The following is a 20,127-nucleotide window of genomic DNA, read 5'->3' on the forward strand; positions in this document are numbered from 1 at the left end:
CTAAACATTAAAGTTATCCAGTTTTCTGATCTCTGCATGTTTATCTAGGTTCAGTGATGTCAGTTTCAAAAGCATTAAGCTTGGAAATGCATTTCATGACCCTCGGTCAAGATTCCTCACGCTGTACTCAGCCTTCAGTGAAACTAAAGAAAAGAGGGACCCTGGGCCTCCCTGAGTGTACAGAGGTGTATTTATGTGTTAACAAAATGAAACTCTACTCATATCAGGTTCTGGAGAAGGGAGGTGAGGTTCATAAAAAAGGGTACAGAAGGGGGTTGGAGAGAATGAGTAATACCAGCAGGAGAGCATGGACAAAAGAGCTGAGGAGGAGCCAGAAAGAGGATGAAAAAAAACAAAGAGGCCGACCATGAGGATGCCAAGACAACAAAACCCCCAAGAGGAGTGACTCAACAAAAAAGAGCAGCTCTTCACTGGGTTTAATCCACAGAGCTAGAGCTGAGGGGGCTGCTGGGAAAGACCTGTCTCTGCAAAGCCAGAAAAATAACTGACTCACAGGGAGGGAACCTCAAGTACTACTACTACAAAATCTGTAACATTTTCAAATTCAGAATCTTACTACTTTCTGATGTATCTGTAGCCAAAGTCAAGGTGCAAATATTTATATTTTGGTGGAAATTAAAGGTTAGATTTATAAGCATTATAAGCCATTGATACTCAGGATTTCTGCTGCTACAGCCTTACTTGGTCTACTACAATTCTGAATAAAATGTGTAGAAACTGCTCTAACCAATGAGAAGACTGGGGCAGGAGGATGTACTCCATCCTGTGTGTTACCCACAGTCACGTAGCTAAATGGTTGGCGTTCATGTTGATTTGAATATCCAGAGATTTGGTTTTTATTCTATTTGATGACTTAAAAAGCATCAAATTACTTACAAAGTAGTCAATTAACCTACAAAGTAAACCAATATTTAATCTAAAATCTAATAGGCTATTCAATACTCATGATTGTTCCCTTACAAAAAATAATAATACTAATATATATTATTATAACAATAATAAATAAAAACATGTCCACTTTGTTTCAAAACAGCATTCTGTAGCAGCCACACCTTGCTCTAACCCTGGCTTATTAAAAATCCTAAAAACATATCAAAGTCATTCAATCGGATGCTGTTTGGGTTTATTTCACAATGTTGCCAATGACAACACAACTCTGTCTGCTGTAAGACCGGATGTGGCAGTGTTGATTCCTGTTACAGTGTTAGTTACAGCGAGCTGAGGAGCGGCACCATAGACAGAAGTTCAATGCCACAGCTCTAGTACATGTGTGTGTGTGAGTGTGTGTGGGTGAAACTGTTGCATGACTATGCCTGGGTGTGAGAATGGAGACATGATGTTCTGTAGCTGAGTAAGTGATGGAGATATGCTGTTGTGGTTAATCACTCTGACACTGATGCTGTTAAAACTTATTATGTAAACCTTATATCCAGATGAGCTCACTTCTTTCCAACTCCACATTCCTGAATTTTTTACTTTTTAAACGTGTAGTCTTCAGACCCAACCAACACTGACTCAAGTGACATCATTTGAAGACATTTGTGACATTTGACAAGGCTTTTTCCTACTTTTTTCAAATATAGTAGTTCTCCCCAAAACTTGGAATAGGGTTGGGCGATATGTTAAAATTCTGTAATTTTTATGAACCGATATATTGATCCAATTGCCCAACCCTAACCTGAAAACTGCTAACTCAGCACCAGAACACCAGACGCACCCCTCATCCTGACTGCCCTGTTGGAACTAGTCATAGTCTTCAAGGCACAAGGATTTAACACTTACTATAACACCTTAAGATCCCTTCCAATGCATACTAAAGACACAACCTCCTGCAGAGAAAGAGAGTGCTGATATTACCTGCAGCAACCGTGAAGAGTTCCATTTCCTTTAACAACAAGGATCTTGGACAAGACAAGCTGTGTCTCAATTCTATACAGTATACACCAGAAACATACAGCATCAGCTGCCTGTGAACACCAGACAAAAGCCAACCACAGCATCACAATATCAATATGATATGATGTGACAACAATATGAACTTAAATCCTGTATCCAGTAGCATCTTTAGCCTAATTTAGTACACAGACAGGAGGCGGGAGGGGAATAGGTAACCTAGCACTGTCCAATGCAGCAAAAAAATCATCTTTCAACAGCTCAACAAATCTTTAACATTGCATGTGAAATACACAGAAGTGTGGCACTGGGAGTATGCTTTTAAGATATTTATTGCCCGACAACTGCTTGATGCACTGACACAGCATCTCAGAGGACTTGTATGGTTGCCAGGTCTGTATTCACTGATGTGACTAACCAGAAACAAGATGACTCAGGTGGATCACAAGATACAACATGTAAATAAGACTGTTTTGGATGTATCAGACTTCTGGTGAAGTTACAAAGACTGAATGTTACTTTGATAACAAACAAACCGATATCAGAAAATGCTAACTATGGTTCAGCATTTATGTTTGTTAAGATTACTGTCATTACCTTTATTTGCATTGCCTCTTGTTTTCCCATACTACATAGAGATGGGATTTGGTGTGGGAGCAGTGTGCTGGAAAAACTGAGTGAAAGAAGACCAGGACCAGCAGGTCAAGTGAGTAAAGATGTTAATGTTACACACTTTATGAGAGGTTCATATTCAGTTTGCAGCAGGATAGGAGGTAACTCTCCTTTGCTGATGTAGTACAAATCAAGTCCAACCTGATTCACTTGTCCTCCCCTCAATCTGTCTCTTCTCCTCCTACACCTACTCCTCTCCTCTCTCAGTATGTCACCCTTGCTTCTTTCCACCTCCTCCTCTCTCCTCTCTGCCTCCTACAGACTGCAGGTTTTGCTTTAGTTTTCATATGCAAAGCTCAGTGTGTTCACACAAGACAAATGCACACACTCCCAATGACACCAAACAAATACACAGAAAACAAGACTCAAATGAAATGGAATAATTCTAAATATAACCGTGAGCTAACAGCAAGCAACATATAGCCTGTTACTGGGACCTGTGGCCTTTTTATTTTCAAAATGCACTGAAGGCAGAGTGCACTGAACTCCAAGTACAACAAGTTTAAGTGACAAACAGACAAATAGATTAAAATGACAGCAGAAGTGTAAAAGTTGCCTAATCGCCATAGCAACAGCATGCACACTGCATGAGTGTCAAAACCACTTATACCACAGAAAGGACATACAGTAGTATTAGTATTGGTATTTATCCAATTCCAGTATGGTCTATCAAACTGGAAGACTGATATTAGACATCAGATGTCTAATATATGGAATTAGATATAAACCTTGAGGCACAACATTTAAAATGGTTACAGTTAGGCTGCAGGTACAAATCTGTAGGGTTAGATAAGGGTATGAACATTGGCCTAAAAGTCTGTGGGGGACACTGGGGACCATATGATGTGTCTGGTGTCAATTAGTCTTCAAGATGTCCCTTTAAAGATGTAAGTATACATATACACCCCCACATGCTGTAGCTATTAAGAATTTAATTCAATTAAATGTGGGTTAAGGCAGGGTCAGAAAATTGGACGGAGTTATTGGAGTAGACTTTCAGACTGTCTGATTAGAGAATTAATTGACATAGATTGGTGGTGAAGTAATTTTTTGAGGTTCCATTAGACTAAACCCTTTTTATGATTTCCAAACCTAAACCTTGGTGGTCATCAGTCAGATTAAGTGTCAAAATGTAACGACTATTATGTGGCAAAAAAAATGACAAGCTTTTGCACCATGAATAAAGGCATCCCAATCACATAGACTGCCAGAGGGAACTCTGGGACAGCAGTTGGTCCTTGGATCCCAGAAGTTAGTCTATTCCCTCCTCAGATGTTGTGCTAGCATTTCCTGCAGGACCTCAAACTGTCCCAGCGGCATCCTAAAAAATGTCCAGAACCGACCGTGGTAGAGCCGTCAGATCCTGTATATTTCCGGGCAAAGTATTTCACATTTTTGTGTTGTTTATTCATCACACCCCCAATGTATAAAGGCTTTAAGAGTGGAAGCACTTGTCACTAACTCACGACTTCAGTCTGTCTTTTACTGTGTTATGGGCTACAGTAACAATGGCAGAATTCTTCTCTCCCTTTATACATCTTCAAGTTATCCTACAGTGCAGGATAATGAACATTAGAGTATTCCACTCTCATTAACCCACATACCAGACTGCTGTCATGGGTTAATCCCTGGTCATCACAGTTCCTCTGTCTGCAATTCAACATGCCACACTGCACTGCTCACTACTCACTACTACACCTTGCATAAATCTGTGTAGAAGTTGTCATTTTTCAGTTCAGTAAAAATTGTCTCTGGACTTCCTTTGATAGAAAAGACAGTAATTTTCACTCTTCAATCACGTTCTCTGTGACTGTGATGAACTTATTTTAAAAACTCCTATGTGGCATTAATCCTGTAATAACCCTGTAGGAATTGAATACATCCACATTAAAACCTTGCCATTGCCACCCCTCCAAGGCCCCATGTCTCCTCATGCACCAACTTTGTCAGTGAATCAGCCATCTGGACACTAAACATTGTGGGAGTTAATGGATCTGCTGGGTTATGTAAGGCATGGCTTCAGCTTTCATTATTCACCGGGCAGTCAACTCCACACCATTAGATTATTTACACACACTCTTATAGTGTTACATTGTGTTGTAGGACAAACATAGAGCTAGGAGGAATGGGTCTCAGGCCCATTAACTAATGGCTGCCTGCTGAGCCTGGAGGAGACAGCAGCTACAACACAACAAATAAAGGAAATAAACAAAGGCCCTTGAATGCATGTCCTGGTTTCAAATTCAACTTAGGACCTCTGGTATAGAGCATCTGGGTCCCCCAATCTCTCTATCACCTTGTCTGCCTATATTATGAATTGTCAGAATGTTTAAAACAAGACTGTGCTGCTTGTCTGTGTACTTGCTGTTGTAGCTTTATGGATGGCAGTTAAATAATAACCGAGACAGATGTGACAGAGTGCAGAGAGTACTGCAAGATTAACCTAAAACTGTGATTTTAATGCCTATCTTAACCTTTGAAATAGCGTTACATCCTGAGTGGATCACAAGCATGTGAGCAAATGTCCAGCATGGATAAATGACACTAAGGCAGAGCTTTCAATTTGCCAGTACCTGTAAATTTGTTGGGCATGTGGTCTTTACCTTGCATCTTATGGCAGGCCTGTTACCAAACCTTAATTAGTTCTAAACATTAGTCTAAACTAAAAGCTTGGCAAACTATTGGTCAATCATCATTGGATAACAGTTTTTGTAAATGATTTAACATCAAAGCAAAAATAGTAAAACTTCACTAGTTCCACCTTCAAACTATTTTCTTTTCATTTTTGATGATAGTAAACTGAATATCTTTTACACTGTTGGTCAAATAAAACAACATTTGAAACACTATGGGCTCTGGAAACATGCAATGGGCATTTTCCAAAATTTGCTGTAATTTTACAGAACAATTGATTGTGAGCTTAATCCAAATATTGGTCAGAAATGAAAGTAACTGATCGCTGCAGCCCTACTTTCAATGTTGTTGATTTTTATATCTGCCTGTCACTCAGTATTGGCTCCACACAGTCCTGATCAGGATAAACCACTAAGAGAGAACAGAACTAAATAAGTTAATGGGTGTTAACTTAGCCTGTGTGGACCTTAACTTAAAGAAAATTGACTCTTTTTAAGACTTAATGTAGTTTAACAAGGAAGGTCAAATAATCAACAAGCCTGTGCCAAAAAAATACTTCCCTCTTTAGAGGTTAGCTCATGAATGCAATATCATTCTCAAGTGTAAGATATGATGCAACTTATACAAGTTCCCAGCAGCACATGAGAAACCTCAAATGCCCAGAAACCATTGAAGAAAGACAGCTCACTGCTTTTTCTGTTTGGCTGTCTCAAATATAGAGCTTAAGGAACAATGGCTATGGCAACTGCAGAGGAGTTCTAACACACGCATACACACACACACACACACACACACACACACCAGAACCAAGGTTATGTATGGCACAGTATATATTTGTTGGCAGACTGGTAGTGTTGTCCTACAGCCTCTGAGCCTCTGCCTTTTTCTCTGGTTACCTCCCATGAGACTGAGGAGGGATTCCCCCTCCCCACCAGCTGCTCTGCTCTGAAAGGAAAACACACCAGCAGGTTTCAGACAGATACCCCTTTTCCACCAACATGGAACGGGTTGCATTCAGTTTTGCATGCCTAATTTTGAACCACTTGGAGTATTTCAACCAAAAATAGATTTGTTCAGAACCTGAAAAATGGGTTACTAGCTGGAACCAAAAAATAACTGGTTTTCCTTGGCTTGAGATGGGCAGTCATATTTAACAGATTTGAAAGAGAGGATGGAGAACAGCCTCCACTGATGACACATTCTTGCTTACAATGGTTCTGCTTAAAATTGGTGGAAAGGCAGGCTGGTTCGCTGGATAGCACCAGGGCTCCAAGAATTCTGAACAGAGCCAGAGTTAATTTAGTGAAAAAGAGAGAGACACAGCCACAGGCCTTCAGAGAAGAAACTAAAATACTGTAAACAAAAGCATGACAAAAGAATTGAGCATACTGCAGCCTCATTGCAGTGAATAACTGACTTCTGGTCCCTGTTAATGCAACAGTGCATGAAAATGTACACCCTGCTCTGCGCTACAAGAGAGGAGCTTCTTTCCATAATTACACAAACCATGCCATTCATTAGCTGACATTAACAACTTCTCCACATCAGTTCATGAAAGACTCTTTCCAGTTTCCCCATGACCATCTTTTTTGAATGAACTGACTGGTTGGTTCATTCCAGCTAATGGAAGCAGGCCCATCTGGCATTTTATTTTCTGTGACATTTATGACAAAAGTCCTTTAAAACAGGCTTGGATGGACGGTTGGATGGAAAGATGTTGGCTGACAGAAAGTGTGGGGCAATCAGGAAGGCAAAGCAGTGACGATTCAGAGAAGAAGACAGACAGACAAAGCAGAAGTGAAGACTGTGTTAACAGGCAGCCCACATCCGCTGCGCAAAGGAAATAGAACACAGGGGGTGGGGGGGACGCGCACACACTCACATGCACTCACACGCACTGCACCAACGCACACATACGCAGTCTCATTTAATGACACAGAACAGATGTAAACAACTGACTGAGAAGGCTATATCCATATGTTGAGCTCAAACCACACACACACACACACACACAGAGTTGAAATCAGGGCTCACACAACCCCAGCATTAACCAACAGTGCACTGCAGTTTCATAGTTTCTAGCAGCTTAGTCAGAGAGCTTTTCAGTATCAGACTTAAAACCAGGCCATTTTTTAAAGGGGGCAGGGCATTTACTATCACTCCTCTTAGCTGTAAGCCATTACAATGGTTTTTTAATCATGGGAAAAATTATACTTTCATTAGTTTTTTATGAATACCTGGCTGTGATTGGCTAGCGGTACTGAATGGTTAAATTTGAAAAGCAATGAAAAATTGTGTGGATTTTAGATAAGATGAAGTAATGCAATGATAAAATTCCATCAACACACGGGTAAGCTGGAAGTCTGGTTTCAAAACATTACAAATCACTCAAACATTTGACAGCCGGGAGATGAAAAACAAGACCAGCAACTCAGTGAGACTGTGATTAGACACAGTGGTGCTTTGAGCTTTGTTCACCACATTCACCATATTCACCGTAGTTTGGTGTGTTAGCATAACATGTTAATTAGCAGTAAACACAAAGTACATCTGACACAGATTGGAAAGTCATGGACTAATGAAATATAATGAAAAATGAGGGGAATATGTTATAAAGTTATAACAGTTCATCCTGTGTGGACCGTGTGGACCTGTGCCACATTTCATGGCACTAGGGGGAAAGTCAGGGATCAGCAAAGTCATCAGGATTCATTCTCCAGGGACCACAAATCTCTCTGGTAACATGGTAATCTGCTCAATATTTGCCCACATATTTCAGTACAGACCAAAGTAATGGACTGACTGATCACCTGGCTCTGTTGTGGTCTAGTTTGCACAGACTCAACAAAAACAAGGAGGAGGTAACAAGAGAGCTGAAAGTATTCGCTAACTGTATGAATTTGGCTAATTTATTATTTGATCTCAAAACAACATTAACACACATACTCTTAGCATATTAAGTCACAAAGAGGGAGGAAGGAGGAAATATCTCTTTCCTAACTATGTGCCAGAATCTGTTACAGGTGCAGTGGTAATGACGTTCTTGCCTGACAGGTCTGTGTGGTGGTATGAATCTATTCTAGGAGTTGTCAAAGCTGTCACAGCTGTATTCTGTACTTTCTTTTCTTTTGTTTCTTTGCACCAGCATAAACTGCAGTCTCATCCATAATGTACAGGACTGGAGCGTGGACTTTTTTTTGCTAGGAGACTGGCTCACAGTGGCAGACAGCCTATCAGGTGTGGCAGAACATTTTCTGGTGGCCTGAGGGATGTTTCTGGCCTGCTGTCAGACTTGACCAGTGATAACATAAAAAGCAAGAACGAACTGCCAACCTCTCAGCATCCACGCATGAGGCGCAACTCTCACCCTCACCACAGTGTCGAATCTGACATGATCACTTCTCTCAGTGACGCACATACAAACTGTCAAGCTGATTCCCCACTGATAACATTTTAGACAAGTCGCCCAGTGAAATGGACAGATCAGCCCAAAATCTTTGTATTTTAAAATCAGGATAACTTCTCCAAGAACATAGTGACCAAATATGTAACTTGTCTGTTACGCATTGCATCAACCAACGGGGTTAGCCTACCAAATTAGCAGCCTGGTGGTTTGCATGGGTAGGGTGGCCTGGGATTGAGTCAAATTCCTGACCTGAATTATTCTGTCAGTCCGTCCCTGCTGGCTCAAAACTTGAATCCAGTGCATCCAAGCTAACCACAGCTGTTGTCCTTCAGAAAGCTACAAGGTTTTTCAGAGCCACCTTTTAACCTTTATCAGTTGAGTCCTTGCACATACTCAGCTGAAGTCAACAGCCCTTAGTAACAGCTTGATTTCTTCTAGGCATTTGTGCCTGAAAAGGGACAGGAAGAAATAAACAGGGGATTTAGGGCTGACTGCAGACACCAGATTTTAGTGTTTTTTTAAACAGTGTGGATAATGAGAGTAACAGAGAGCCACCGTCATGACCTAAAAACTGCTCAACCTAAACAGCACAAACACACAGGCCAAAGGGACTTTAAATCAACCTGGATGTCTTAAAGCATTTTATTTAAATTTTGAGGAATTAACTTTTCAGAATGCGCCACTGGGTGTGTAGACTGATAAATATTAAAAGGCCTAACAAAAATTAAATCCATGAAATAACATGACAATAACAAGGTGGAAAGAAAGGTTTAGGTTTTTGATCAATGGCCAACATCAGGCCTCATTGTAAACCACTTTACAGGAGCATGGCAAGGAAATATCCCTCCCCCCCTTACACACACACACCGCGCGCACACACACACACACACACACACACCCTCTTTTCCTCATTCATTATTTCACTAAGTCAGCTGCTGGCCTTCTTGGTTGCGGTGGTATGGAGCGTGTGTGTGCTGTCTGTCCAGCTCCCCTACAGCTCTTAACAAAAGGGTCTTGTCTCTCACATGCCCAGAGGTCATATGAGACTGGAAGACAGTTTATTAACTTTGTGCCCATGCAACAATATTTCCATTACTTCTGCTACTGAACAAACTAAAATTCCACCCACAGGAGCCTTTGTTGGCTCCAACAATCTTTTTTTAATCAAAGTATGAAGTAAGAACTCAATATCTGGGTTATTACAGAGAGGATGTCCCCATCCAGATCCAGGTCCTTTAATACTGAGCATCTGATTTTTTCATTTATTATTTTCTACATTTTCTACAGTACTTAGCCTAAGATAGACCTACACTAAAAGTAGAGATGCAATTTAAAGAGGAGAGACACTGTGGGTGTGTTGTGGCAGGAAGGTCTGGACTTGGATAAGTACAGCACTAAGTCCAAATGCAGCAAATACAAGGTGTGGCAAACCTGCAGAATGTTACTGAAACACAAATGATATGACCCTTCTCTTATTGCTTCTCAACCCAAAACAGCTCCATTTGATGCTGTATGTTGACATATCATTCACTGAGACTGATGCCTACCTCCTTTTTTATTTTATTTTGTCTGCTGCTCATTTAAATTATTCACAATGCTCTGTGGTTTCAGTGTTTCAATAGAGAGCGATGGCCTGCCCCGAACCCTGCCTACTTTCACAACTCCACACGCCCAGCCAATCACTGCACAAAGTAAGTGATCATTCGCAAGTCATAAAAAATGTCCGACTCTGCCTCCTCACTTCCACCATCAGAGAGATGATATAATAATATGATATATAACTGAGGTCTTAATAAACGCTGTCACGAATGTGATGCTTAATGTTCTGAGCCTGCTTCCTCTCTAAATGAGTCTCCACGATCAGTAGCTGGGTGAACCTCCTGAGTTTGCAGCCAGAGCGCTATCAAAGCTCTCATTAATCATTTCCACTGCAGGCTCATCATTTTCCACTTAGAAACAAACAAAGCACTGAAAACTGAAGACATCCTTTCCAAACCAAAGATCGTACACCAAGTATGTGTATTCTAAATTTCAGCTGAATATTTTTTTTGAGATTTAGAGCTGAAATGCTGAATCCATTAATAAGTTAGCTGATTAACAGAAAACTAATTGAATGTTCTGATGGTCTTTAATTAAGTAAAATGTCCAGCTTTTAAAACAATGCTTTTCTTTGCCATGTTTGATTGTAAACTGAATATCTCAGTTTTGGACTGTTGAACAGAGAAAAGAAGACATATGAATACCTCACATTAGACTCTGGGAAGCTGTAAAAGGCAATTTCACCATTTTCTGACATGTACATACAAAACAATTCATTCACAAAATAGTCAGCATATTAATAATAATAATGACTTGGAACCCTTATTAGACATATACGCAGCTGACTTGAATAGAAACACAACAGCCTTGGCAACTGTTATGAATCACATGAGGTCCCCAGGTAAAACTAGTCCCATGACTGTCCCATTTACCTTTCTGCCTTTATGACAGATTTACCAGGTTCCAACTTTTTTGCACACTCATATAAGAGACTGGACTAAAATAAATAACTCAATCACACATAATCCCATACTTATACATTCACTTTTGGTGTGAAAGTGATTTCACATTGGCACCAAATATATCATATTTGATAGCTTTAATCCAAGAACACAGATACCATACAAAATCCATACAGAGCAGACCCTAATTATAAAAGCTTTTGCCCCAGGGTGGCTGTGTATATCCACCCTGCCACAACGCACAGACTTGTGAGTCCACAAGGTGCACACAACATACAATGGCTGGGCTTTGTTCCCTTCGACCGCTCCGAGCTACTGGGAAACACACAGCAAGACACAAGTCTTCCTCTTTGTGTGTGTGTGTGTGTATGTGTGTGAACCTTTGACCTTCCTAAGGGAAGCTGTTCCAGTAGGGAAGGGGGGGGGGGGGCTGATGTTATCATAAACACGGCTGGGCTTCCAGTTTAACCACATTATTCTTTTCTTTCATCCTGCCCACCACAACTCTGTTTGGTCAAGATGAGCTGTGCTGTTACTTGTACCAATGGGTAGTTTAGGCTAAAATATGCCTGAAAAAAAATGCCAGTCTATAAATAATAACTGGGGGAAAAAAAAATTATCCTGATTAACAACTGGATGACCAGTTGAAAAATCTGTAACATACACAGTATTACAGGCCAATTCTGAAGCTCTACACAGCTTTCAGGTCAGTGTTTTACTTCTCCAGCCAGTACGTAGACAATATAGTCTTGTCATCATCATCAACCCTCCACATGAACAGCTTACAAGCTCAGACAAGCTGACTGCTGCTACCTGTCCAGCACCAAACATCACAGACATGTAGGGAGAAGTGGAGTACAATGATAATATTCTCTGAAGTTGGAAACCAAAACAGAGCTACAGTAAAAGGAGGAGAACTGAAACATGGGACTTGAATGGGATGTTCACAGTACTCTTTGTCTACTGGCTTTTCGAGTGCGTTAACAGCAAACAACAATGGTATATTAAAATGGGGAATAACCCACCAGTTTAACAAATGTATAACAAATTTATATGACTCCCGTAAAGATGGAACAATTAGTCAAATAACCTACAACAATCTGTTTCATGTGATAGTACATTGAATATCTGTTGGTCAGACAAAACAGGACTTCTAAAGTCACTTTAGACTTAATGGAACTGTAACAGCCTTTCAAATACTGAGGTGGCTGAGTCTCTCTCAGCTTCAGTCTTACCACATATTCCACCAAAACCATAAAACATGTCCATCTATGTGAAGCTCTTCATTAAACCTTGCTTAAAGTGTAGCTGCTCTGTTTTACAAGGATGTCATGTACCACAGAAAGAACATCCATGTATATGATGTGCTTATAGTGAACTGGTAAGGTATCAGGGACTCATCACACAGCTTCACTCCTTCATTTGACAAGAGGATTAGTTCACATCTAATTTTGCAAGACTGCATCTAAAAACCATGATGACAGCTTGGTGAATCAGCCAGGACTGTCACCACCCCCGTCATGTTTGCTGTGTCTCGGAGCTGATATAATGTCTGTGCGAACTAGACCTAACTACCAGGTATCTCAGTGAAAATGAAAGCACCTCATTACTCAAATACTAGACATTACCATACAGACAGCCTAGGTGCTGCAAAAACATGTATTTAGGACTAAATGTTTAAACTGAGCCTATAGAAGAGCACGACCCAAGAATTAGAAGTGACTGAACAACAAATGAGTCACCATGAACCAGTGTGAATGGCAGTGATGTCAGCAGCAGCAGCCTTGCTCAGAGTGGAGGTGAAGCCAAGGCTGACTGAAATGATAAACACGTCCCAAGTGGTATCTTGAGATTTCTCCATATCCCCAAGAAACTTCAAGACTTTCTCTGTTTGGAATAAACAAAAAAATCCAAAACTCCTTTATGGTAATCTATGGCATGTGGAAAGACCTTTCTCACAGTAGCCATACAAGTATTTTCCCTAAATAAAATACAGACTGAAACTATTCCACTATACTAGTCCACTATTTTAACCATCACGCTCTGATTGCTAGTGACAAGGAGTACTACTCAGTCTGTGAAAACAGTTGTATAACTGGCTCTGAAGGACCTTTGCCAGGTTTGTTATAATAACCCTGATGATGTCAAAGTGATATCATCAGGATTATCTCTGCTTGGGTTTGGAGACTACAAAGTGTAAAAGAAAGACTTCATTAAAACTGGAGGTGTGGAGTTTAAAAGACACAGGCAGTCAGAGTCTAACAAAAGACTTGGATTTTGGCAGATGTCGGATCCAGTGTTTATGGAGCTTGATCCTTTCTGATGATAAAAGTCTCCTGTACTGATTTTGAACCCTCTCTTTTTGTTTGTGTTCATTTTTTTTTTTATCTCTTGTGGTTCTTGTTGCTTGTCCCCTAACTTCTTGGAAGTGCAATACTAAATTGCTGGAGTACCTTTAAGCAATAAATAAATGAATAAATACATTTTTAATGTTATTACAAGGGTGTATTGCAGGGCTCTAATCTATGATTTTTCTGAGGACTGCATTGGACAGTTGGACTCTTACATGGTCCCCACTAGACCCCTGGAAGTAACATGTCCACCTCAAAACTCATGTAACCCCAAAAAAGAGTTGATCAAGAATTTCTCACACCCTCTCACCTCACACCACTGGAAACCAACAGTGTTCCCTTTATGGTTGCAGTTTGCAAAAGGCCACTTTTTAAAAGAAAGAAAATGGAACAGCTGAGGCCAAGACATCCTGACTTCAAAAACACTGGATCCTATATTTCCCATAATTCAAGTCAACTGCATCTTTATTTACACCCTCCCTGTCTGGTATATCTTCAAACTCCATGCCACCAGTTTCTAATGCAGGTTTTCTACTTTACATTTTCAGTCTCTGACATCACTATAATATTATCTGAGGTTATTTTGTCAGAATTGACAGAGCTGCTCCAGAACCTGCAGAAGACATTATACAACTGTTGTCAAAGACTGAGTAATACCCCCCATGATGAGCAAACTGTACTTTGCTATGTATAATCAGCAGAGTGCTCCTTTAAACCTAACTTTGAGAACCACAGCTGTGTGTTTAACTGACTCGACAAGCTGGATTACTCGTTTGTCCAAGGACCTGCACTTGGATAAACACATCCTAATCAAATGGCATTACAGTAGGTATGGGATATATTCATCACTTCCACAGTCATTAGGGTTGGGTTGCTCTGACGGCAGGTGTCTGTCTGTGTGTTTACATGCGTTCAAGGCCTCCTCATCCCACAGGGCCTAAACCTGGGTTGTTACGAGCAGATGGTCATAATTACCAAAGCACAGAAAGCAACAGCAGAGCAGAGGGGGCGTTGGTACAAACTGCTGCGTAGCCAGATTGATTTCAGCAACCTGGATTGAGTAATCCTCTTTTCAACAAGGCGAGGCCTCGGTAGTTCCTTTTAATCCGCGCTGTCATCCACACCTACTTCACTGTTACCTTTTACTCTCTGTTGCTGTCCTTATCAATAGCCATCCACACAGTCCTGTGCAGCCTAGCTCAGTCAAATAGAGTTACACACATTCAGGCTGGTTGATAAATGGTTGCCATGATGGTACATGATGAGTTCACGCACAGAAAACAACCAAAACTACACTTAAAGCCAGAAAAGTGAAGTAACCCAACAACACAAAAGCTAGTGAAACAATCTCAAACGTTAATTTAAACTAGAGAATGGCAATGCAGAGGGTTTTCAATGGCTTATTAGGCGATATGAAGAGGAAGAGGAACTTGTATGTCTGACGTTTGTTTCCTTTTCTTCTTTGAAGTCAACTTTAAGAGAACAACACACCAACCTCCTTCACAAAAGATGTACTCCTATGGTTTTGTTTGATAAAATACACCTCTACTTTGATATAGTCCACCAAGCAGGGACTACTATTGAAAAACTAACATTCTTCAACTGCATGCTAACGGCAACACAGAGCTCACACTGCAGTTTGGTGGGAGATGGTCTAGTTTTAAAAATGTATTATTATTGATAGAACTGCAGTTTGGTGGAGTGTTAATGTGCCAAAGCAAGAGACGTGTACTGGTGATTTAAAAGACGTCTTATTAGATATTTTACAAGCTACACAATTATGGCAGTTATCAGAACAAATAAAACTGCTGAGTTATTTGGAGGAGGTTTGTGAAACGTGTCGGACATGAGGAAGGATGCGCCTTCCCCGTTCGAAGAAAGAAGCAGGTGGCGATAAAACAAAAGGCGGTTCTCATTATAACAGCTAGCTCGCTGTTACTGCTTTGTAAGTTGAAGAAAATAGTGGAAAGCAAACCGACCTGCATGTGTAATGTCGGATAAGTCGTAGTTCTTGGCGCTACGGGGAAACTCTTTCAGTTTTCGGTTGGACAAGTTGAGAGCCCCGCTCGCGGCAGCCTCCTCAAGCGCCTTCTCCACGCTCCGGCTGGCCGCTACTGTGGCCGGCAGCTGGGCTCCATCCCCAGCAGCCATCAAACGGACAGGTCTACCTCCTCTTTTACTTTGTTTGAAGCGTCCGCTCCACTTTCATACCCCGTAGATCCTTTTAAACTCCAAACTGAGCGCTGTTCTTTCAAACTTCGTTAAAAGTACACAGTTAAATCCAAAGAAAATCTGTAAACGACGTGAGTTATGATTGCTTCGCTCACACAACGGGAGCTATCGGTTCCACTATTAAACGAGAGCGGTTCAAGCTGTCAATCTTTCAGGAAGTTGCATAAAGCTCGAACATTTCGCAACGGTACCATGGAAATACTCTGCCTTTCTTTCAAAATAAAAGCGCCTCAAAAATTAATTTCTTATGTCCCACAGCATTGCTACATAGAGCAGAGCTGAGGCTTGTTAACATGCAATTAAGAAGCGGAACTGCTTTGAAGACTTTTTCTTAATGATGTCAATTCATAACTTTTTTGTTAGGTCAGTGATTGCCTTCTGTTGATCTTTTTGGTATGACTTTTCAGCAAAATACAGAACTTCTTGAATTCTGTAGCCTCATCCAGATTGTTATGGCTGAGTGTAGAGGGCTACAAAAGAGCATAAAGCAAAGAGCTAGCTCTTCATGTGTGCAAATTAAACCATAACACTTTCTTTTTCAAGTCTTATTTTCCTACAAATATTCAAGAAAGCTTCTTTGAAATGACTAATTACAAGAGACAAAGGTCTGTGATAGTTACTACACACTTCAGTAGTCAGTTTTCACAGGAATTTCCTGAAAAGAACTCCTGCATTTGAATAAGACTTAAAAAGAAATAATTCAGTAGCAAACTTAATGAATAAGATATGAAAATCCAGTTTATGCCACTTACAGCTTAAGCAAGGTTGCCCAAACGCCCCTTTTCAGACCCTTTCCAGTTCCTCCTGGAAATATGAAAATCCAAATTAATGAATTTTCAACCCATGATACCACTCTTTCTATATCCTGTAGCCCTAACATGACCTGAAATTTGTGGCAGTCTTTAAAGATTTTTTTAGATGGTATGTTCTGAAAAATGGTTGCAGTGTCTTTATAGTGATAGCCCTGCCCCTTATATTGGAATATCATCAGGAAGGAAGGATGAATGATTACAGTAGCCAGTTACTCCTTCAAGAAACATATGAACATGTGAGCATACCACTTGTACGGTTTTAAATAGTAAAAACAAAGATGAAAACTGAGAAAAATAAAATCAGTGTGTCTGTGGTTGTGTTTAAATGTAGAAAAACATCAGTAGTGGAAGTGGTGTGATAAAAAAAAAAATGAATTGTATGTTCACTGATCACACAATCATCCTTGAATTTATTTAGAGAATATAGTCTACAATACTATTACTATAGGCAACATTTAAATCTTATTTTGATAGTTACAACCGGAAGTGAGGGATCGCAGTTTTTCTTTCTACCTGGCTTTTATGGGTGGTTTTCGGAAGGGTGCAGCCAGCGCGAGGGAGCGAGGAGGGGTGGGCGTGGTCATAATGTGAGTATTTTTGACTGACACCCGTGGGGGCGGGGCCTCTGTTTGCATATTGAATATGGCTTAATAAATTTCAAGAGAAACAAAGTTATGTTGACGTTAATACGCACCAATGAGGATGAGAGTAGAGCAGACTCTTTTTGTGACATAAAAACATGAATTAATCATAGAACTGTGAGCTTAATGAGGCAGCAGTCAGCTGATTAAATGAATGTTCCATTAATCATAAAGGAAATGTCCCCTCATTGAATTTGTTCAGTTGTTGTTTATCTTTATTCTCCATCAAATTAGAACCCCAGTGTGTGTCAGGTGTTCTTATGTGTTTTTGTGTGTCTGTACACACACACACACACACACACACACACACACGTCTGAACATTCATATAAGTGCAAATGCAGCGTCAGCAGGGCTACATTGTCCCTCTTGCCTCCCTTGAGGTTTATAACCCTTATTCTTATTCCTCCATTCTTTCAGGAACAGATGACTCCCCTCCTACACACACAGACGCACACACATGTGCACACTTCTACATCCATTAGCATTGTCCCCTCCTCTCCATCCTCCACACATCCTTCTCTTTAGCCCCTGTCTCCTCCCTCCCTCCCTCTCTAGCGTCCCATTGGACCATCTGTCAAAGTCCTGTCCGACCAGTCGCCCAGCTGGGACCACAGCTAGTGTGTGTGTCGGGCATGTGGGGGTTAACTTTCACTACATGCAGCCATGCAGTTGTAAAATCCATTACCAGTCACTGCTTAACTCACTTTGTCCACTGTATTTCGATGAGATTATAATGAAAGCATTATACCTCCCCCGCCCGTGGGGATGCTGTGATATTGCTTGGTTGGCTGTTTTGAGGTTTCCTTTGTTTTTTTCCATTTTATGAATCTATGAAGTCCACAGAGCAGCAGTGTATGGGGGCATTAAATTAAGTTGAATGTTGTTTGCGCTACTTCATGTATTAACTGATAATGCATGATTCAAAATGATTAATTAATGAATAATTAAGAAAACATCTTGTGTATGCATATGAAAACCGCCGGGCAACTGATGATGGACTTTAAAGCGGGCAGTACAGGAGTGTTTAGCACAGTACTGCTGAGGCAGCAATTTTGGAGTTCTATTATATTTTGTTTAAAATGACTCACATTCAACTTTCACAAGATGTTCACAGGCAGTGACTCTGTTGTCCTGTCTTCAGTAAGAGTTCACTTCCACCACTGTGGGCTAGACAGGAGAACAGACTTGATGGGGCAGTCAGTCACCCTGAGTGTGGGGTTCAACTTGGAGGAAAGGAGTCATTCTTTTTACACACCCTTTGGACCTGCACCAGAGGTGCTGCTTGGCATAAATGGTTAATGGACTGCACTTATATAGCACTTTTCTAGTTATATCTACCACTCAAAGTGCTTCACACTACATGTCACATTCACCCATTCACACACACACACATTCATACAGCACTTGTTCTAGACATGTTAAGTGCTCACCAGCACATACACACACATTCATACACTGATGACACATCTGGGCAAACTGGGGGTCAGTATCTTGCCCAAGGATATTTCTGCATGCAGACTGGAGGAGCCGGGGATCAAACCACCGACCCTCTGATTGCTGGATGACCGCTCTACCTGGAGCACAGGCCCCTCACCACTAACCTTCTCAGGCAGCAGATGAACTACAACACACACAGCTTCCCCGTGTATTGGTGCGCAACAATGGGTTACACTTATTGTGTCTTGCAGTGCAAGATGGGACCACTTACAGTAGCAGTTCTGTAGTGATGAAGAGTACTTGGCACAGGCATCCTCTGCCTTGACATAACATTTGTGAGTTTCCCATTGTAGTTTGTATATATAGAGCATAGCCTTTTTGCCTTAGCATTTTTCTTTCATGGAACAGTTCTGCTCAGAACCATTTTCATGTCTGTGTGTTAAGTACAGAGCTGGAGTCAGGACATGGTTAGCCTAGCTTAGCATAACAACTGGAAGCAGGGGGAAACATCTAGATTGAGTCTCTCTTAAGTTCAGAAATACACCTACCAATAACCTTTCAGACTCACTGATGAACACATTATTATCATCATTATACATACACATCTTTGTTTAATCTGAACACAAATAGAAATGTTAAAATGGCATGTTATTTTCAGAAGTTCCATACTATTTCTTGAAAATTTTAATCAGTGTGTGACCTCAGCCCTTCTTCTGGTAAGACTTTAAGAATGGAAGAATCTTCCTGACATATTGATTGATCCATCCAACATTTTCACACTGTGGGGTTAGGGGGTTAGGAGTCCCTTGTGGGGGTTTTACACTCCTTCCCTCCATAATGAATTATCTGTTGCAGCTTCGGTGGTTCAGTTTCCCCATGTGGATCATTTTATTTTAAGACAAGAGGAAACAAGAGGTCAGGAGATGAGCTGGAACACACACACTTTCACACACATGCATGATCATCCTGTGTGTGTGAGCGAACACAACATGAGCTGACAACAAAAGAAGCAGTGACATCAACTCAATCTCCCTAAGCTAATGAGTGTGAATATTCATGCCCTTCATTGACCTACATGCTTTTGGGATGATGTCATCATAAGAGGTGAATGCCCCATGTTGGCTGGTATTTATTTTTAGGTTAGACCAATATATTAGTTCACTGCTTATGTTGTCTCAATAAAACTGTCTTCTAGTCAACCAGATAAAATTCAAGCTATCTGATTACATAATGTATTTAATGAAGAACCAATGATTCTGCTTGTTTTTGAGGTCCAGTGACCCAGTAATCTAGTCTCCAGCTGAACAGCTCTGGAGTCTTTTCCCACCAAATGGTTTTTTTTTCTCTCTCTCTGTTTTCTTTTTTTTCATCTTGAGTCCCAGCAGACGCTGTGACATCACTGTTTCTCACGCTCTCTGTCCATCCCTCTTTCCTCTGAGCTCTCCCTCTCTTCCTCTCCCATCCTGTTGTTTTTCCCTCAAGACACACTGCTGGTGTCCTGATCTACTACTCTCTCAGGTGCAGAC

The 20,127-nt window shown here is 40.8% G+C and overlaps 1 protein-coding gene across 1 annotated transcript in view; it reads right to left on the reverse strand.

Moving 5' to 3' along the window:
• Window positions 1-15,872, reverse strand: part of lrch4 (leucine-rich repeats and calponin homology (CH) domain containing 4) — a 37,838-nt gene extending 21,966 nt beyond the window's left edge. Inside the window, 1 exon segment of the mRNA XM_018693836.2 lies at window positions 15,458-15,872. Coding sequence (XP_018549352.1) covers window positions 15,458-15,629 — 172 coding nt within the window. The 5' untranslated portion in view covers window positions 15,630-15,872.
• Window positions 15,873-20,127: the final 4,255 nt, after the last annotated feature.

The sequence above is a fragment of the Lates calcarifer genome, linkage group LG14 (genome assembly GCF_001640805.2).
Source record: "Lates calcarifer isolate ASB-BC8 linkage group LG14, TLL_Latcal_v3, whole genome shotgun sequence".
NCBI classification, from domain to species: Eukaryota; Metazoa; Chordata; class Actinopteri; family Centropomidae; genus Lates; species Lates calcarifer.